The sequence below is a fragment of the Phaseolus vulgaris genome, chromosome 1, assembly GCF_000499845.2.
Source record: "Phaseolus vulgaris cultivar G19833 chromosome 1, P. vulgaris v2.0, whole genome shotgun sequence".
Lineage (NCBI taxonomy): Eukaryota > Viridiplantae > Streptophyta > Magnoliopsida > Fabales > Fabaceae > Phaseolus > Phaseolus vulgaris.
In genome coordinates, this window is record NC_023759.2 from 48,049,765 (window position 1) to 48,065,384 (window position 15,620).

General features: G+C 29.3%; 2 protein-coding genes across 2 annotated transcripts; both read right to left on the reverse strand.

Annotated features, from left to right (window-relative positions):
* Positions 1 to 1,301: 1,301 nt before the first annotated feature.
* LOC137814912 (uncharacterized) lies at positions 1,302 to 5,820 on the reverse strand. Its single transcript, XM_068617859.1, has 6 exons — positions 5,427 to 5,820; positions 5,155 to 5,259; positions 4,957 to 5,015; positions 2,934 to 4,697; positions 2,500 to 2,641; positions 1,302 to 2,065 (listed from the first exon to the last, which is right to left on the reverse strand). Exons 2-6 carry the CDS (start codon positions 5,246 to 5,248, stop codon positions 1,389 to 1,391), a joined length of 2,736 nt encoding a protein of 911 aa, XP_068473960.1. The 5' UTR covers positions 5,249 to 5,259; positions 5,427 to 5,820; the 3' UTR covers positions 1,302 to 1,388.
* A 6,679-nt stretch (positions 5,821 to 12,499) lies between these two features.
* LOC137816103 (uncharacterized) lies at positions 12,500 to 12,802 on the reverse strand. The gene has a single exon (XM_068619196.1). The coding sequence runs from the start codon at positions 12,800 to 12,802 to the stop codon at positions 12,500 to 12,502; it is 303 nt and encodes a 100-aa protein (XP_068475297.1).
* Positions 12,803 to 15,620: the final 2,818 nt, after the last annotated feature.

Here is a 15,620-nt window from a genome sequence, read left to right on the forward strand (position 1 = left end):
GTGTTAGAACCGTGCTAGGATTTTAAAAAATCCAACAAATATTTTTTTGAATTGAACACTTCACCGATAAGTATCCTACGAGTGTCGACACGGATACGTGTGTCCGACACGGATACGTCATTTAAGAAGAAGTGTACAAGCCTCATAAATCTTTAAATATTTTATTTAAATCTAAATAATTGAAAAAAAAACTACTCTATAACTTTGTTGAACAAATGTAAATAATGCGATTAAATATTAAATTTAAATTCAGGATTTAAAATTTAGAATTTAGAATAAAGTTTGATGTACACTAAATATATGTTTTATTATTTATTTCAAATTATTTTATATTTTCATTTTTTTAAATCGATATCAATTTCTATTTGGACTTCAATCCAATTATTTGTATTTGATCTATAAAAATTGTATCTAAATTGTTTTGAACTGTAACAAATTAGATTAGTTGAGTAATGTAGCACTTGATTCACCCATACTGATTCACTTTAATTAACATGAATTGAAAGCGCGATATGACAGTGCAAGTAAGAACGATGTGATTAGGATATACAAGGAGGAAAGGGAAATGGTGAAAGTTGAAAGAAAGAAATAACGTAGAAAAGGCATAGGAGGGTTGTTAACATAACATGATATAACATCACACAATGAAAGTGTACAAGACCAGCTCTCTTTCAGCAGAGAGAAGCCATGTGCCAAGTTCTCCAATGATGTCATTTTCGATCAAAATGAAATCCTTACCCCTTATATGCTTAATAATGTTTGAGGGAAGTGAGCCATGGCCCATTTGGAAACATGATATGTTGGTTGGTTAGTCCTTGCTTGGATTTGTCTTTTTCTTGCTTTGGCAGTGACAAGCTAGCATGTATAGGTTATAAAGAGAAGTAGTTTGTTCACACCATTCACAAAATAAACCAGTGGTTGATTTGATGTTGCCCAACTAATTCAGATATTTTCATCTACAGGGGAGAATACAGCCACAAGCTTCAGACTACGGCCACAGTATCAAGTGGTTAGAAACAAGACCAATTCAATTCCTAAGTAAATGAAAGAAGTTGACAAATAACAACAGAATACATCATATGATCCCAACTAGTACTAGACTATCTTAAGGTTTACAATTCATTCATCAATATCATCATATATTCACACAATTTTTACTATTGAGAGGCTCGGACAGCGACAAGGCAGGGAACTTCATTAACTTTAACATATAAATTTTCTAATCCAATCAATGACTACACTCACCATTCAACAGGAATCCTACTGGTATAAAAAGTCCTAAAAATATTACTGTAGTCAAATGGAAAAACACTGAAGGGGATTTGATTGAATGATATTCTTTTTGTTCATACTCAGAATATGTATAGCACACAGAAATCATCAAGGGGTTAAACAGGTAACAAATCTGAAACTAATTCATTAATCAAATAAGCTAGTATGTCCCCCTCAACCTCTAAACCCTCTTCAAATGCTTCAACATCAAAGTCAAGCCATTTCCCACATCCAGAGCTCATGTCCTTTGTGACAAGCTCATCCACCATTACCTCTTCCATGCTTCTAAAACTCAGCATCTCCTTGTACAGCTCCTCTGCCATCCAGCTTTTCCTCTGAACAGACATCATCCATCCAGGCCACACTTTGCACGTTCCTATGAAAGCTTGCTTGCATCTTAACTCCAGGAACTCGCTGACAAAGTCAAATATAGCCTTCCTTTCAAGTTTACAGTACTCTTCTCCATAGTTTTCTGTTATACTATTCTGATTCTCCAACTGATCAAATAAATTTGGCATAATTACAGTACTAGTTTGACCCATGGCAAATTCTTCTGCCATAAACTCTGCATTGCCAAGAATATCCTGTACATATTCAAGTTCTGTGTTACTTGACCTTTTAAAATCAACCGAATTAGATATTCCACTCATTTGTTTGACAGTCATATTTCCGTCCCCCGATGTGGAAGGGCTTTTCTCTGGTCCTTTCACCTCACTTTCAAGTGATACAGATTCGCTTATCTGGGAAAAACTAGAGACTTCTTCATCTTGCATTGAAGAATAAATTGTGCTGGCTGAAAGAAGAAAGGGAAGAAACCGATGGGCTTTACAACTTTACAGATAAGTCCCTTTATTCTGAGGGAATGCAAGAAATTGTAACTTCTATAGCCCAATATTGATGAATGAAAAATATATAAGTTGTTAATATACATATCCAGAAAAAATATATTTGACATTTTATTTTGAATAAATAATAGAAGAGTCAAAAAGTATGCAAAATAATCCAGTTTTGAAGAATAACTTCACACCATCTGCAAAGGATGTTCTAGAGCTAATTCCTTCTCCACAAAAAACAACAATGCCTCAAAATTCTTTGAAAGCATCGTGCAATTTCTTACCAAATAAGTAAAAGGAACATGGATTGTGAGATTTTGTTTTTATTTCTATTTTTTTAGTTCCTAACAAATTTTGTTCATCAGCAATGAAAAGACAAAGATTAAAACATTACCATAAGCGCTGTCTTCGCTATCCAAGTAACTTTCGCTGACAAGAGTTTCGAAACCGGCAACAGAAGTAGAACCCCAACAAACTGAACCATTTCCACTTTCACTATTGCTGCTACAGCTAGGATCTTGATTTGCTTCTGACGTCTGCACAAGTGATTGAATACTAAGATAATCAAAGAGATTCTTCTCAGTCTAAAGATTACTGAAAATTGCATATAACCTAATCTGTAAAATCAGATTCTATAAATTATGTGAGAACCATCCCAAACAAATCACCAGAAAATTGTAATATGCATTCCAAACATTCTTCTTCCCAACCTCAACATATTCTCTTCACTAATTGATGGCAGGAAGCAAGCAAGATGTGGTATCAATAATTAATACTTGAACTGAAAATCATAATAGACAAAGCTGAAAACATAACGGGATGAGATACCTGCAGTTGTTGATTCATGCTAAGCACTGGATCATCACTTGATCGAGAGTCAAGAATGCTGTCCAGTTTATCACTAAACAGGTCAGGGAAAAGGCTTCTGTCTTGTTCCTTAGGCATGGTACTTGCCGCACTGGGAACTTTGTCTTGCACACTAGATCCCAAACCAGAAGAACTACCCTCTGCAGCCAAGGTACATTGGGGTAAGTTAATTCTAGATGTCAATTCTTGTAGCTTTTTGTCCAACAGGACACTTAAAGCATCACTGTCTATCATATGTTTCCCTTGTGGAGATAATGACAATTTTTTGGGATAAAAACTATCACTGTGCCCAAGAGAGTTTACATCAATTCTATTTCTGGTTCCGATGACGTGCTCAGTAGCGGAAGACAACTCAGGCATACTTCTTCTTAAGGGAGATGTAAATGTAAATGAAATAACATCCTTGCTTTCTTTCATGTTAAATGCATCCTGATCAAAACTTCCATCAGTAGTAAAATTGCATTTAATGGACTTACTTCCAAAATTATTTACTGCGTTATCAGGACCTCTAGCCTCATGAACATCACTGCTGATATACTTTGTCTTTCGGGAAGTACTTACTGCTTTGGATCTTTGAAACTCTTTTTCGATGTCAGTTGCCCTGGTGCTTGACCTTTTTGGCTGAATTTTGGCAGTTTTAGCACCCTTGTTTGTTGTCTTCATTATTCCAAAAGTTTCTGAAGATGGAGCTCGTGTTGTTGGCTTATTGGAATCTATTTTTGAAGTTGATTTACACTTGGCAGTCATGCTATTCTGCTTTTGATTATTCTGTCCTAGCACATTGTCATTCCGACTTGAGCAAGGTCTCTGCTGCATGGCTTTTTGTGTACTTGGTTTCTGGCTCCTCAAGTGCTGATTTGACTTCATCTCATTCTTCTCTTTCTGTCTCATGCATTTCATATCACCATTTGAAATCAATGTATCTCTACTATGAGCGTTGTTTCTGGCTTGGATTGCAAGTGAAACTGGTTTTCCTTTACTCGCTAAATGGCAAGAGCTATTTTTTTCTGAACCTCTTGAACCCTTGAATGCTGAAGTGCATTTAGACAAATTACTACTCCTCTCACTAAGCTTGCCATTTGCAGGATAGGTTTTGCTCATATTCACAGGCTTTCCAGACACGGATGTATATTGTGCAGCTTCCAATCTCTCTTTCAAATTGAGAATTCTCAAGGGAACAGATGAAGGCCTAGTAGAAGCTGTTCTATTCCTCAAATACCGCTGAGGGCTTGCCTCAATTATCTTAGCAGCTGCCTCCATTACATGGGCAGCACTTTTTGATGGCAGAATACCAGGACTCTTGATAGGAGACAGCAGTTTATTATGAGTAACTGGAATGGGTTTAGCTGACTTTGGAGGCAACATTTCAGTTTGAAATCTCTTTATTGGAAGGTTTTCCACTTTTCTAGCCCTTGAGTCCATGGCACCCAATTGAGACTTCTCCAGCTTAAGCAGTGTATTTATGTAGTCTGCAGGGAAAAACTCATTCACTGAATGAACAGCACCCTCATTACAGTGAGAGACTCCATGAGATGTAGAGCCGTAAAATGAGGTGCAGGAGGGCTCCGTGACTGCCGAAGCTGGCAATGAATCCAAACCCATGAGTCTCGCTACTAACCCAGGAGCTTTACTCCCACATCCTTCATCACTACAAATTGAAAGGGTGCTCTCAAAATCACAACTTTGACTGTTACTCGGACTTGCTCCAATTTCATCCACCTTTATCTGAAATAATTGCAAAAAAAAAAAAACAATTAATATCAAAATACATAGTAGTCCAGTTTAAATTATTTTTTCATAAGTACTTGCATGAGTAAAAAACAAACTAATATATAAAACTTATGACAAAATGCCTAATGTATTTTTCCTACTTATTTTCTTCTCCTACAAGTATGGATAGATAAATTTATCCCAAAAAAAAATACTAAGAGTAAAAATAAAAACAAATAACAAGCAGAGTACAAAAAAGGGAACAAATTCACACCCTGGTGAGCTGCGACTTCTGTAAGTTCTCCACATTTTCCTTCCCTTGTTTTGAAATATCTACATTATTGTAACAGAAGCATTTAGAATAGGCACACATGAGAGAGCGACAAAAGCATTGAAGAAAAATATTCACTGTTCAATCAGTAAGTGTACATGGAATGCAAACAATGACAACAAAAATGAACATTAATAATACCAGGATCGCTCCAAACCAGCTTCTTTCGAGATTTGGAGTTCCAATCAAACAAGCTAAGGAAGCTTCCCTTGGAACGCCTCTTCTCCATCTCCATTTCTGGTTCTCCTATCTCAGGAAAAATACAACATCAACCCACATAGTGTTACGGATATGAAAGTTAACATCTTTCCACAATTAGGTTCTCTCAACTCTAGAACCCAAATCTCTAATCCCAAAATCAATTAACATTTTGAATGAAACTAGCTACAGAAAACAGCTAATCGAAATCTTACCTGGTTTCAGTGGCCCATTTTGAAAATTAAAGAGCTTCCTGTTGCAGGAGAATCAGAAAACACAATTGCCTTGAAAATAACAACTTGTTGAGTTATTTTCAGAGACCCATTATCCAATGCATATACTTTTCGTTATTAATGCAGTAATTTGTGAAAAGGGGCAACACATACACAGCACAACCCTTAGCTGGGATGCCTCAATATTCCACGGAGAAACAAATTCAAGTGTGGAAACGAAAGAAGATCTGAGAATTGGGTGTGGAGAATGAGAGTGAGTGTGAGAGTGAAACACGAGAAAAGTAGGAGAAAAAGAAAAATCTGCTATTGTGGAGAGAGCCAAAGACAGGGATGTCTTCGCGGATCGGTCAAATTAAAAACAAAACAAATAATGGAAGGATAAAAAGGGTTTTGCCTCGCTTTTTATCCAAGTGAATAATAATTGAATAGTTTTTTTTTTTCAAAATCTAAATAGGTATTTTTTAGTGAAATTTTTATTTTTATTCGACTATGGTTGTTTCATAAAATTCTATTCTCACCAATGAAACTTGATATTAAATATTTATTTATTCAAATAAAAAAAAATCTTGTTCAAACTTGTTCGCTTCTAACTTTTATTTTTTATTTTTCATTTTTATGACACAGTCATACTAGAATTCCTTACTTGTTACATATTACACTTTCTCACTTTCATTAAAAATGTTTTCAACATTAATAATCCAAATTATAATATAAATTCATTGATATCTTATTTTATTTGATAATTTAATAAAAAATATGGTATCCTAATTTTTAAAATGTTGTCAAAAGAATCCTTTTATTACTTCTCCATTCAAATGTGTGGAAATGTAATATTTTATTTTAATTATTAAAAGACTTACACTATTTATTTTGATTTGAAATAGAATATTTAATTTTTTTATCAGCAAATATAATATTTGATATAAAACAAAAAAAATAGACAAGTGTTAAAAATTAACTAAAAAACATAAAAATATATCTACATGAAACCCATATAAACTTATCTCTTTTATTAGTTCATGCGTGGAATAACATATTATGAGTGATTTGATAACGACCTGATAGTGGGTGGTACGATAGGTCCAACAAACACTTGTTAGGATAGACTTTAAATGATTCTGATACCATCAGACGAAGTGGACGCCTAACTCAACCTCATAAAACCGACTACTCATGAGGTTGAGGTTTGCACCCACTTATATACAATGAATTGTCTTCATCTCTAGTCGATGTGAGATCTCCAACAAATAATAGTCATGTTATTCTATTGACAACAAAAATCAAACAACAAAGTACTTAGACAAAAATAAATAAAAAATGTTTTAAGTGATCAATATAAGATAACTTTTTTAATAGAAACTCAATTAAAAATACCAAAATCTATGAGATACTTAAAATTTAATTAATTTTTTTTATCATGCTTTGACATGAAAATTGTTCATAAAATATATAAAATATCTAAGTTTATTCGATGTGAGAGATTTATCTTTATTTCTTAAAAAATTGTAAGTATAATCATATCATAACATACAAACAGGTGTTTATTTATTTATTAAAATATACAAACATAAATTTTTACATACTTTCATATAAAGGTGTGTATTGTTTTACAAAAATGTATAATTATGAAATATTCACTATCTTTTTGTAGTGTCTATTATTTTTAAAACTTATTGGTGGTCTTATTTCAATTCTTATTCACTTGCCTTTAGTACTTGTTCAAACATGTGTTTAACCATATACATGTGTATATGTGTTTAGTGCTTCTCGACTTTATTCGATCAATTTGAAAACATGTTGATAATAAGTTGTATCTCAAACTAAAGGAGTTGTTCTAAATATACTTATCTGTTAATGCACCATTTAGGAATATGATCTTAACTTGCATTTGATAAAGTCTCATTAATCTGATGTGCAAAATAAGAATAAAATGTGTACGGTCTTGAGTCTTGGATCTACATGAGAATATTTTTTCAGTTAGACTCTCTTCTAATACCTTCTATCAATTTTATTTTATCAAGACTATTTATAACTAATTATTTTTTTGAGTTTGTAACTTATTTTAAAATTAATTATTCTATTGATTTTGTAATAATTTTTTAAAAAGATTAAGGTTCACATTATTATTTTTATCTTATTTTAAGTTATAATCTTAATTTAATGATTTATTAAATTATTTTCAAGTTTATTTTCAGATTGTACACTTGATCATAACATAATTTTTCTATATTTATATGAGATAAATATATTTTAATTTATTTGTTAATATCTATATTTTATTATTCTAAATAGTCTTCAACAATAATAATTATTCAGATAAATTGAAATTCTATTTATTATTACAAATGTTCTTACAAATCTTACACTCTGACGTTTAGAGTTATAAAAATGACATTACCTTTTACCATAAAAGTTCCCACCCATTTATACTATTTTTGACATGGATATTGTCTTTTACTGATAGGTCGTCAAATCATCTAAATTTTCGACCATCAAACTTTCGTTTTTTATTTTATTTTATTTTTATCAACAATGAATTAATAAAATAAAACAAGACATTTAAGGAGTGCTTCAACCTTTATACATACTTTTTACCTAATTTAGGAGTTCAAACATACAAGACAACAATAACATTTTTTTCATATTATCAACTAATTAATAAATAAAATATTTGAAAACTAAATAATTTTTCCGACTCAAATATAAACGAAAACAACTCATTTACGTGCTAAATAAATAGAAAAACTAGTCAATGGGTAATTTTGACTTTTATATTTTATAAAAATTTCAATTTCAGTTCTTTTTTTTGCCAATTTTAGTTGTTTACATAATTTTAGTCCCTGAATACTTAACTATCTTCAATTAAATGGCTTTCAAACGGTATTTGATAATAAGTCCTGTTTTTTTTTATCTTATAATAGAAACGTTACACCCGTCAATTCTTTTTCCTCAATTTTATTGTCTCATATTTAAAAAAAAACTATGAATAATTGAAATAAAAATTAAAAAAGTTGGATAAGTAAAAATTAAAGGATCAAAATTGCTAACAAAAATTGTATAACCAAAATTATGAATAACTAAAATAATAAAATATTAAAATTGAGAAAAAAAATGAAAAACTAAAATTACAATCAAACCTTAATATTATCTAATCCTATGAATTGTGAGTTAAAAGAAAATAAATAAATAAAATCAGTGCAGTGTGTTCCAATTTGAGGAATCACTAAAAAAAAGTTATATCTATTTGATTTAGTCAATTTTTTAAATAAATTATAATTTATTTATTTTTCAATTTTTCTCCTTTCATTAACAACTTTTCATTTTTGTTCATTAGTCATTCTTTTCTAACAATTTAGAAAATCTCAACTCTGACAAATCCCTTTGTTCATATATTTATACTAATTCATACAAATTATATTGAAAATTTTAAAAAGATTGGTCTTTTGTTTTGCGCCCGCTTCAAGACAGGATTACTAATCAACAAATCTTGGAAAAAACAACCACATCTATTTATTTATATATATATATATATATATATATATATATAATTCTATAATTTCATTGATATTTTCACCTTATTCTTATACATAGAAAATTAGACTCAATTTTTTTTACTGCAATTTGAAATCATAATACTTTCTCTATAAATACTTTCTCTATAAGTAATATAGTATACTATTCTATAAATTAGATTAAATAAAAGCTGTTTTATTGCACTCATATAGCATCATGTAGTTTGGGAAGTCGGTTCATTATTGATATGTTTGATAAAACCATTTTAACTGTATCGAGACAAATCTCCTGAAGAGGTTTTACTGGTGTTGTCCGTTAATTTGTGGATTCTTATAAGAAAATTATATAAAAAAAGTAAGAAAAATTAAGATTTATTTATTTACATAACTCTATGTACAAGAAATATATATATATATATATATATATAAATAAATAAAGTGAATGAGATTTTCCCTCTCCAAATTATAACTTAATTATTTAGATTATGAAATTCTATTATTTTTAAATTAATTGTTGTATATAATTGATATAATTGCGTACAATATGGTATTACGTATATAATAATAATTAAGTATAATTTGATAATTATTATTTTCTTAATACTCGTTTCGTATGTGAATATCATGAACCCAACTTGCTTGTGTTCTCTAAGTGTATTCCTAAAAATATCCCAACTTAAATTTTTCTCGCACAATGTAACAGTTTATCTCAATGTGTGTTTTGTGCGTTCATGAAATCCAGAATGACACCTTTAAGTCCTACAACAAATCTCGCAATCAAACTATCTCTATTGGTCATCGCGCGGTATTATGTTTCTACCAATGATCTTGATACATTTGTCTATTTTTTTTACTTCCATGATATAATAGAAGAACAACAAGAAAAATGCAATACCCAGATATTGATCTCTGAGTTGTGTCACAACCTCCTCAATTTGAGTCACAATAAGCTGTCAATGTCATATTGTTCTCGGATGACAATAACAATCCTTGTCTCGGTGATCCTTTGATGTGCTTTAGAACTCGAATTGCGACATCCCAATGAGGTTTTCGTGGAGTGGTATATATTGACTTAGGGTCCAAACCAAAAATACTTTGTCAGGCCGACTAACCTTGAGGTATATCAGTCGTCCCACAAGTCGTTTGTATTTTATTGATCTTTAATGACTCTCCATCGTCTGGTGTGAGTTTTAGGTATTGCTCCATTGAATTTTTGTTTGGACAAGCACCTGTGAGTGAGTCCGTATCCTGCAAAACATCAAACGCATATTTTCTTTGTGACATGTAAATAGCAGTTTTGGAACGAGATCTTTAATGCAAAATTGTTGTAATAGACAATCTTTAAGTCAAATCATTTGTCAAAAGAATATCATCCAAATAAATCAAAAGAGCAGTAAATGATGAATTATTTTGTCTTGTGAACAAAGAATAGTTTGTCTTGGATCTGATAATGAGAAACAAAGATCGACTTTGTTGCCAGCAACTTGGATGGCGGAGCAACCCAAATAATTTGCTATTGACAGAGAAGGTACTATCTACAATTGAATTGAGATACAATAGAATATGCCACTGACATTTGTTTTTTTTTTTCTTTATCAGCCAGAATTTAACATCGTGGCAATTGACTCTGACGTTCGTCTTGGATCGTTGATTTACATGAAAAAATGTTGAAAATCATGTCTGGGATGCCTCTTTGAGACCACAAAGAGATTTGTTGAGTTGACATACAATGTTTTCTCCGTCGATGATGTCGGATGTACAAATATATATATATATATATATATATATATATATATATATATATATATATAAGTCTATGAAGACTTTCTCTTTCCAAATTATAAGCTAAGATAGGGATCCACTAATTCTATCACATCATTATCATATAATTACGTACGATGTACAATAATTACAACCAGAATTCGATATGTTTAAACTTGCACTTTGGTGTTTGTCCAAATTTATTAGTGAAAAGCCTTTTGTCAATTTATAACAGGTTGTTGAAGACCTTTTATAAGATACTGTTTTTTAATTGATTGATACGTATTTAATAATTTGGAAGTTATTGAATTATTCATATTTAAGTCTATAAGAATATGCATTGTTATATTCTATGCAAGTAAGGCTTGCATTGCCTGTTCTTCAACAACAAATCAGGTTGAACTCCAACATGAAGAAACTTTGTCAATCACTTATAAAAACTTTTGATGTAGGTTGTCTTTACAACTTAATTTGATGACTCATTCCAGTATAGTATCCTATTTTTTTTAATTGTTGGACAGTTTGTAATGATTAAGTTTTTTTTTGAAAGTTTTTCATCGATTCAAGTTACTTTATCGGTATTTTAGATTATAGAAAATATTATTGGAGTGATAATGTTCAGACACAGCTAGAATATTTTTTTTTTTCTAAAAGCATTCTGCATCTAATTTAGAAGTTTCTAATTGATAATAGTTTACTCTCGTTGCTTCACCAACTTCTTACCAAGAATACAACTTAAGACTCTTTAAAAAAGTTAGTTGAAAAATTTCACTAAAAAAAATATATATTATTTATAGATTTTTACTTACGGATTTAAATTCATAGGTAAATTCAACATTATCTACGGATATTACCTACGGACAACATTACCTACAGACAACATTACGTACGGATATTACATATAAATATGAATTCGTAGGTAAATTCAATATTACCTACCAACTATTACCATAAATCTTATTACCTACCAAATTTTATTCGCTGATTCTTTATTACTGATCAATTATTATGATAATAATTATATACATAATATTAAAAACATTATTATAATATGAATAATTATAAAATTATAAATAAAATTAGTAAATAAATAATAATAATCATAACTAATAAATATACATTATTAATATTATAAAATTAATAATATTAATATAATAATATAATTAATATTATATTAATAATATGAATAATATTAATAATAATAAAATTAGTAAGATTAATAGTATTAAAGATATTAATAATATTAATAATAATAACATAATAATATAAATACTATTAATAAAACTAATATTATTTATAATATTAACACTATTTATAATATTTAATAATATTAATAATATTTAATAATATTAAATATATGAATAATGTTAATAATTTTTATATTATTAATTATATTAATATTGATAAAAGTATAATGATAATAAAAAAGAAATTGACTGGTGGTTAAATTATTTAGCCTGATTATCATAAATGCGTAACTCTATAACTTAATTCGTTAAATTAACCTATCCTAAAATGAAGCAAAAGTTTTCAACTAAACAATAGATACTGTAATTAATCAGTTACCATCTGTATGGGTTGAGGTCTAGGGTTCATCTCTTTCAAGAAAAAAAAAAAAAAAGTAGTTACCCATGAGATATTTAATTATTATATACAAAATTATAATTATGAAATCTGCTGTAACAAAAGTTAAAAACAACCACATAGTTCTCTTAACAATGCAGACATTACACATAGTATCTGTCAACAATTCATCTGATTGCAGATCTGCAATTTGACCAACTAGAGATTGCTCACGATCTTGATGCATTTGATCTTGAACCAGCGAAACCCTTTCTTGAAAGAATGCTTGATTTTGGCTTCCGTCGCGTAAAGCTTGTATTTAGTCACTCTTCGCTTTCTCTTCCTTTCGGCCTCATTCCACCACCACGAGCTCTTTGACTTGCTCACCGACATATTCCCGCCGCCACTACGAGGTGGTTCATAGGAATACGAACTCATCATTTTGTTGTCCTTCGTGTTCTTCCTATTCACCTCGTCGTGTGAATAAGAGCATGAAGCGTAATGGCTCGGGAACCCATCCATCTCTTTCTTCTCCTTTCTGATCAATCACCCTCTCTGTGTTTTCTTCCCAGAAAAAAAAAATGGTTTTGCTCTTCAATTACCTTTTTTTTCTCTCAATCTCTCCCTCCCCTGAGATCGGAAGAGAGAGAGAAAGAGAGAAAATTGAAATTGAAGAACCTCTGGGAATGTGTTATATATATATATATATAGGAGAATTAAGTTACATATATAGGAGAATTAAGTATGAAACAGGACCAGGTTCCTAGCCTGGAATGAGTGTGGAAAGGAACAGAAAACCATGATTTTGTCGCCATGCCAATGCCATGCATGTTTTATTTTCCTTTTCAACCTACTTAACCGTAATACGCGCCGCCACTAAATTTTCATCTTAATTTAACCTTCCCTCCACTAATTATAGAACTTATCTTATAACCCCCTACACAAATATGACTTATTGTATTTTTCACTGTTTTATTTTTTGATATTAATGTCTTCACGAAAACTCCTATAATTTAATTCCCAGGGTTTTGCTTCACAGAAGGTACAATAAGACATTGTATATTGTAATTCAGTTTAACCTCTAGTTTCTTTATATATAATCATATTTGTTTTAAATATTTCAAAAGTTATAAAATTTTAATTTAAGTTTCTAAACAGTTTTTATTTAATGTCATCTCAACTATTTTGTTTCTTTTAATTCTGAAAATTTACCTTTTCTTCTCCAACTTATTTTTTTATTATAACAATTAATATAACTTTTACAATATAGTGATCTATCCTCTTGGTGAAGGTAATATCAAATCTTAATCTTGTTTTTTTTTAACACTAAAAAATTGTGAGCGTTTTTTTTTTATCTATATAAGCGACAATATTGTCTCAACCATTCTAGATCTTACAGAATATGTGGCTTCCATCTGCTGCATAATTTGCATATTCAGTAAAAGTGAAAGAAAGGAAAGTATACTGTACCATATCCTCCATATATTGCACCATGTTTAGTAGAAAGGAAGAGTTTTTTTTTTGTATTTGGTCAAAGGGTAGGATAAAACTAAACACACCATGTTTAGTAGAAAGGAAGAAATTTTTCTCTCTCAAAAACCTTTTTTTTTTTCAGCACTCTCTCAAAAACTAAACACACCATTAACTAAGATAGTGTGTCTTGGACTTTTAAACAAAAATGATTTTTTTTTTAATTCTAGTCCATCAAGATTTTAATTTGTTTTTTTTATATTGTGGCTGATCTTGTTTTACAAGTTTCAAAGCGGATAATACATCTGATGTAGCGATTGACCCTAATAATGGTATCTCAACGGACTTGAGACTGAATTGGTGTCGTTTGTGGTGACCGAAACAAAGTTTCAAAGACAAACCATGTTTCCTTAATCCTTAACGAGGAGTTTGTTCTAGTATCTTCAATAGTTTCACATCAGTTAAGAGTCAAGATCAATGACAATTTAAATATTGTTATTCCCTTAAAATCTTTTAAGACACCTTTTAAAGACAAGACAAAATTACGACAAAGTTTGGTTTTTATGTGATCTTTTCTCCTGTATTTATAATTAGTATTTTTTCAAAGTTGTAATTTGATTAAGGTTTCTACTTCTTAATTTATCTTGTTTTTATGTGATCTTTTCTCCTGTATTTATAATTAGTATTTTTTAAGGTTGTAATTTGATTTCTTTAACTAAGGTTTCTACTCCTTAATTTATCTTGTTTTCTCTAAGGCTTTGTTTGGATTAGAGGTTGTGGGTGAGTGGAAAGTTGATGAGGGTGTGGGTGAGTGGAAGTGTGAAGAAAGTGTGGAGAAAGTTGAGGATGTTTGGATTGGGAGATGTTAGAGTGGATATGTGAAGAAAGTTTATTCAGAAGTGGGAATGATGTGATAGTTGTGAGAGTATTTTAATATATTTTGAATAGTGTAAATTGTAAGATTACAAATTTACCCTTGTATATAAATAAATAGGAAAATGAAATATTAATGTTAAATTTTTGTTAGTAGATAATTTTAATATTATTAATGATTATTTAATAAATTTTATGTTATATAAATATATAATTTTTATTAATTATGATTTTGATTACTATTAATAATAACATTAATATAATTTAAGAAAATATGTCATTGCAAAAATATATAAAGTTATTACATTTGATGTAGAGAGATAAATACATGTTAATTTGAAATTATGCAAATTATTACAATATTTTTTATAATTTTTTTTAAATTTTAACATTAATAAATTATGTTAAATCTACAAAAATTAAAATCCTAAACATTATAAATTTTGAATTCCATTCTGTCAAAATAAATGTTTTAAATAAAAATTTCTATTTTTAATAAACAATTCATTTTTTAAAAAATAATTACTTTCTACATTTATTATTAAAAAATCATATTTCTTCTCAAAAGTTTGACTGTTTTTTTTAATTAATACAACATTTTTTATAAAGTTTTTAATTATAACATGAACAATAATCCTACAAATTTTTAATTCCATTATGTAAACATATTATTTTTAATTCCATTATGTAAACATATTCATTTTAAAACATAATAATTATCTACATTTATTACTATAAATTGAAATTTCTTATCTAAACTTTTTCTGCTTTCTTAACTTACTAAAACATTTATTTTGATTTTGTAATTTATAATATTAATTTATAAAAACCCTACACATTAAAAATTTCTATTTATTGTAAAAATATTCAGTTTAAATAAATAAATTTTTTTCTTATAAATAATTAAATGTTATAAAAAAATGACTACAACATTTTTTTTAATGTTTTTAGTGATAACATCAATATTTTATGTCAAATCTAAAAAAAAAATTAACTA

Bases quoted from the DNA above. Each gene is read 5' to 3' on its own strand.
- LOC137814912 (XM_068617859.1), bottom strand. From the start codon at position 5,248: ATGGAGATGGAGAAGAGGCGTTCCAAGGGAAGCTTCCTTAGCTTGTTT. The intron at 5,016-5,154 runs GTATTATTAATG...ACAATAATGTAG, and splicing joins GCTGGTTTGGAGCGATCCTG to ATATTTCAAAACAAGGGAAG. The intron at 4,698-4,956 runs GTGTGAATTTGT...CAATTATTTCAG, and splicing joins AGAAGTCGCAGCTCACCAGG to ATAAAGGTGGATGAAATTGG.
- LOC137816103 (XM_068619196.1), bottom strand. From the start codon at position 12,802: ATGGATGGGTTCCCGAGCCATTACGCTTCATGCTCTTATTCACACGAC.